At 50.5% G+C, this 3,575-nt stretch overlaps 1 protein-coding gene across 1 annotated transcript; it reads left to right on the forward strand.

The window, feature by feature from the left end:
* Nucleotides 1-299: 299 nt before the first annotated feature.
* On the forward strand, nt 300-2,760 carry KDM4D (lysine demethylase 4D). Its single transcript, XM_037029771.1, has one exon. It carries the CDS (start codon nt 608-610, stop codon nt 2,183-2,185), a length of 1,578 nt encoding a protein of 525 aa, XP_036885666.1. The 5' UTR covers nt 300-607; the 3' UTR covers nt 2,186-2,760.
* Nucleotides 2,761-3,575: the final 815 nt, after the last annotated feature.

The raw sequence follows: 3,575 nt of genomic DNA on the forward strand, positions 1-3,575 counted from the left end.
TAGGCATGTGATCACAGTTGGATCATAACACATGCATATGTTCTCTTTTGTTCAGCTTTAGAAGATACTGTCCAAATCGTTTACTAAAGTAACTGCAGCGATTTCTCTTCTCTATACTCAGTTAAGAGAATTCCCATTGTTCCAGGCCCATGCCACCTCTTGTATTATCAGTGTTACAAATTTTAGTCTTTCTTTGAGTGTGTAATAATATCCCACAATGGTTTCTTATTTGTAGTTTCCAAATAACTTTTTCTAAACATTCATTTTTAACCTTGCTGTATTCTACTTTTTAGGTTTTATATTAAATGCTGTTCTGAAGACACTGGATTTGGGGCATCCCAGCCAGGACTGAGTGATTCAGTAAACCTCAAGGACAAAGCCAACTGAGGAACGTCACTGGATCTCAGACCTGGGCAAAGTTGCTGCCCAGAGTAGACTCTCCTGGTGAATCAGCAAGCCTAATAAACATCATCTTCTAATTAGCATAGAACACCACTGGGTGGACCTGCAGCCTCAAACATTCAAACCCAGTTTTAAAAAGCAGCATTTTCCAGCGTCCTCAACCATCTGACACATTTTTAAAACCTTTGGAGTTTGTTGTTTACTCATGGAAGCTATAAACTCTAAGGCTAATTATGCCCAGAACCCGAATTGTAACATAATGATATTTTATCCAACCAAAGAAGAGTTTAATGATTTTGATAAATACATTGCTTCCATAGAATCCCAAGGCGCCCACCGAGCAGGCCTGGCTAAGATAATTCCACCCAAGGAATGGAAAGCCAGACAGACGTATGATGATATCAGTGACATCTTAATAGCCGCTCCTCTCCAGCAGGTGGCCTCTGGGCGGGCAGGAGTGTTTATTCAGTACCATAAGAAGAAGAAAGCCATGACTGTGGGGGAGTATCGCCGCTTGGCAAACAGTGGCAAATACCGGACTCCACCACACGTGGATTTTGAGGACTTGGAGCGAAAATACTGGAAAACCCGCCTCTACGATTCACCCATCTATGGCGCTGACATCAGTGGCTCCTTGTTTGATGCAAACACCAAAGAGTGGAACCTTGGCCACCTGGGAACCATTCAGGACTTGCTGGAGCAGGAGTGCGGAGTTGTCATCGAAGGCGTCAACACACCCTACCTGTACTTCGGCATGTGGAAGACCACCTTTGCTTGGCACACGGAGGACATGGACCTTTACAGCATCAACTACCTGCACTTTGGGGAGCCCAAGACTTGGTACGCCGTGCCCCCAGAGCACGGCCAGCGCCTGGAACGCCTGGCCAGGGAGCTTTTCCCGGGCAGTTCCCGGGGCTGTCAGGCCTTCCTGAGGCACAAGGTGGCTCTCATCTCGCCCAGTGTCCTCAAGGAGAATGGGATCCCCTTCAGTCGCATCACTCAGGAGGCTGGAGAGTTCATGGTGACCTTTCCCTATGGCTACCACGCTGGCTTCAATCACGGCTTCAACTGCGCGGAGGCCATCAACTTCGCCACCCCGCGATGGATCGACTATGGCAAAGTGGCCTCTCAGTGCAGCTGCGGGGAGGCCAGGGTCAGCTTTTCCATGGACGCCTTTGTGCGCATCCTGCAGCCCGAGCGCTATGAGCTGTGGAAGAGCGGGCAGGACCGCACTGTTGTGGACCACGTGGGGCCCACGGCTCTGGGCAGCCGGGACCTGAGCGCCTGGAGGAAGAGCCCGGCAGACCGGAGAGCCGCGCTGGGCCTGAGGCACCTGCAGCCGCGTCGGGCCCTGAGCAAAGTTGGCACCGTGGGCCGGGGCGCTGCACGCCGCCGCCATGCCCCTGTGCTCCAGGCGTCCCTGCTCCTCTCCCTACCCCAGGGCTCTGCCTCTGCCGCCCAATGCGCAGCTGCCATGGCCAGCTGCTCCTCCAAGGCTGACCCACCGTCGTCGCCACTCCCGGGTCCATCTGCGCGGGATCTCCAGCCCACTGGCAGATGTGGTGGTGGTGGCCGTCGTCCTCGGGAACAGAGGGCTCAGAAACCGATTGTTCAGGCCCGGGCGAAGAGGCGCCGCTCAGTGGGCACAGCGCGCACTGCTCCGGACCCCGAGGCCCTGCCTGTGACCCAGGATAAACCCTCCCTGGACAACCCTGCACCTCTGAACTCCGAGACTCCCAATCCTGTCGTGGCTTCCGGGTCCTGCTTTGCTCCAGTCTCCTAATCCTAAATCTAGGGGACGCCCGCCTTGGTGCCCACTGCTGTTTTGTGTGCAGAGTCATTGAGACATCTCAGAGCTTTAAGCAAGGTTTTAAAGTCACTGCTCTAGCATGAGACTTCCCAGGTGTTGCCGCATCTGGTCGGGCTTAGTTGGTGCTATTTACCAAGTTCGCCCTACTTTGTTCTTCCTGCCAGACCCTGAAATGTCTTTGGACGCTGCTAACTCCTGTGCCTGCATCTGAGGTTTTACCCACTGGACACCCTCGTGTCTCCGTGAACCCTGTGAGTTCCGCTGAGTTTGCGGAAGCCTGATCGGCGCAGACTCCCTCCTCTGGGACAACTCTGGTTGTCGCCCGACTCCGGATGGGACGTTGCTTCCGTTCCCCTCCGATCTCCCTCCCTTTTTCTCTTTCTCTTTCTCTTCCCCTCCCCATTTTAGGCTAAACTAGGTCCTTTCGACCACTTAGGTCAGTAGAGGCTCAGAAAAATCATTTATGATCTTTGAGTCATTGCTGTGTTTATAATGTTATCTATTATGAATATTTCTTCACAAATATATTAAAAGCAACAAAAATTGGAGTTTTTCCCCGTATTATTGATCATTCAACCAACTGAGGGCTTGAGGTTACTATTGTATGCACTTTTCTGAATAATTATATCAAAACATTTAAAGCAAACCCTATTTTTTATGGCCTGCTAAAATTGTGTGAAGTCGGTGAATCCTTTGGGGATGGTTGTTGGGTTCAGCCTGGCAGGCTGGCTGGCGAATTTCATGTGTAGACTTCCTTAAGGATGACCTGTTGGAAATCAGCTGGTGACTTGGCTGAGCAGTAGTATTTGAGTTGCTGGGAGAGGTGAACAAGCATAGGACAAAAGTGCCATCATCCAAATACCTTCAAATCTCCACTGCTGTCTCGTGGCTCTGTATACAATGGTTAATTTATTAATTAATCTCAGTAAACGAGTCCATAAACAAATGAACAGACCATTTCCACTGGTATTATGTGGGGATGGGATGACACAGCAGAACTGACTGGGACCAGCCTGGCTCCTGCTGATCAGTGAACGCCTCTTAGAGCAGGAGACCCTTCCGAGCCCCAGCTGACAAGAAGGGAGGCCCAGTGTTACCTTCCATGCAGAGGAAGCAGCAAGTGTCATAGCTCTGTCGTGGAATAGGAAGGAAGCCCATTTGCCTCTGGGTCATGGAACCGAAGGAGACGGGCAGAGTCCAGGGTGCATAGGATCTTGTGACTGGTGTAAAGTATTTGAATATTTTTCAATTTGAAATAAGAAGGCGTTGGAAATTTAAAACAGCTCTTGATATGATACACACATTTCAATAATGAGCTTAGTTCTGTGGACAATGTGCGGGCAGGAGAAATTAGAACATCTAA

This window comes from Sturnira hondurensis, unplaced genomic scaffold (assembly GCF_014824575.4).
Source record: "Sturnira hondurensis isolate 20B ecotype Veracruz unplaced genomic scaffold, ASM1482457v3 Scaffold0020489, whole genome shotgun sequence".
Taxonomy (NCBI): domain Eukaryota; kingdom Metazoa; phylum Chordata; class Mammalia; order Chiroptera; family Phyllostomidae; genus Sturnira; species Sturnira hondurensis.

Excerpts from the sequence above, each read along its gene's own strand:
- KDM4D (XM_037029771.1), top strand. The coding sequence starts at position 608 with ATGGAAGCTATAAACTCTAAGGCTAATTATGCCCAGAACCCGAATTGT.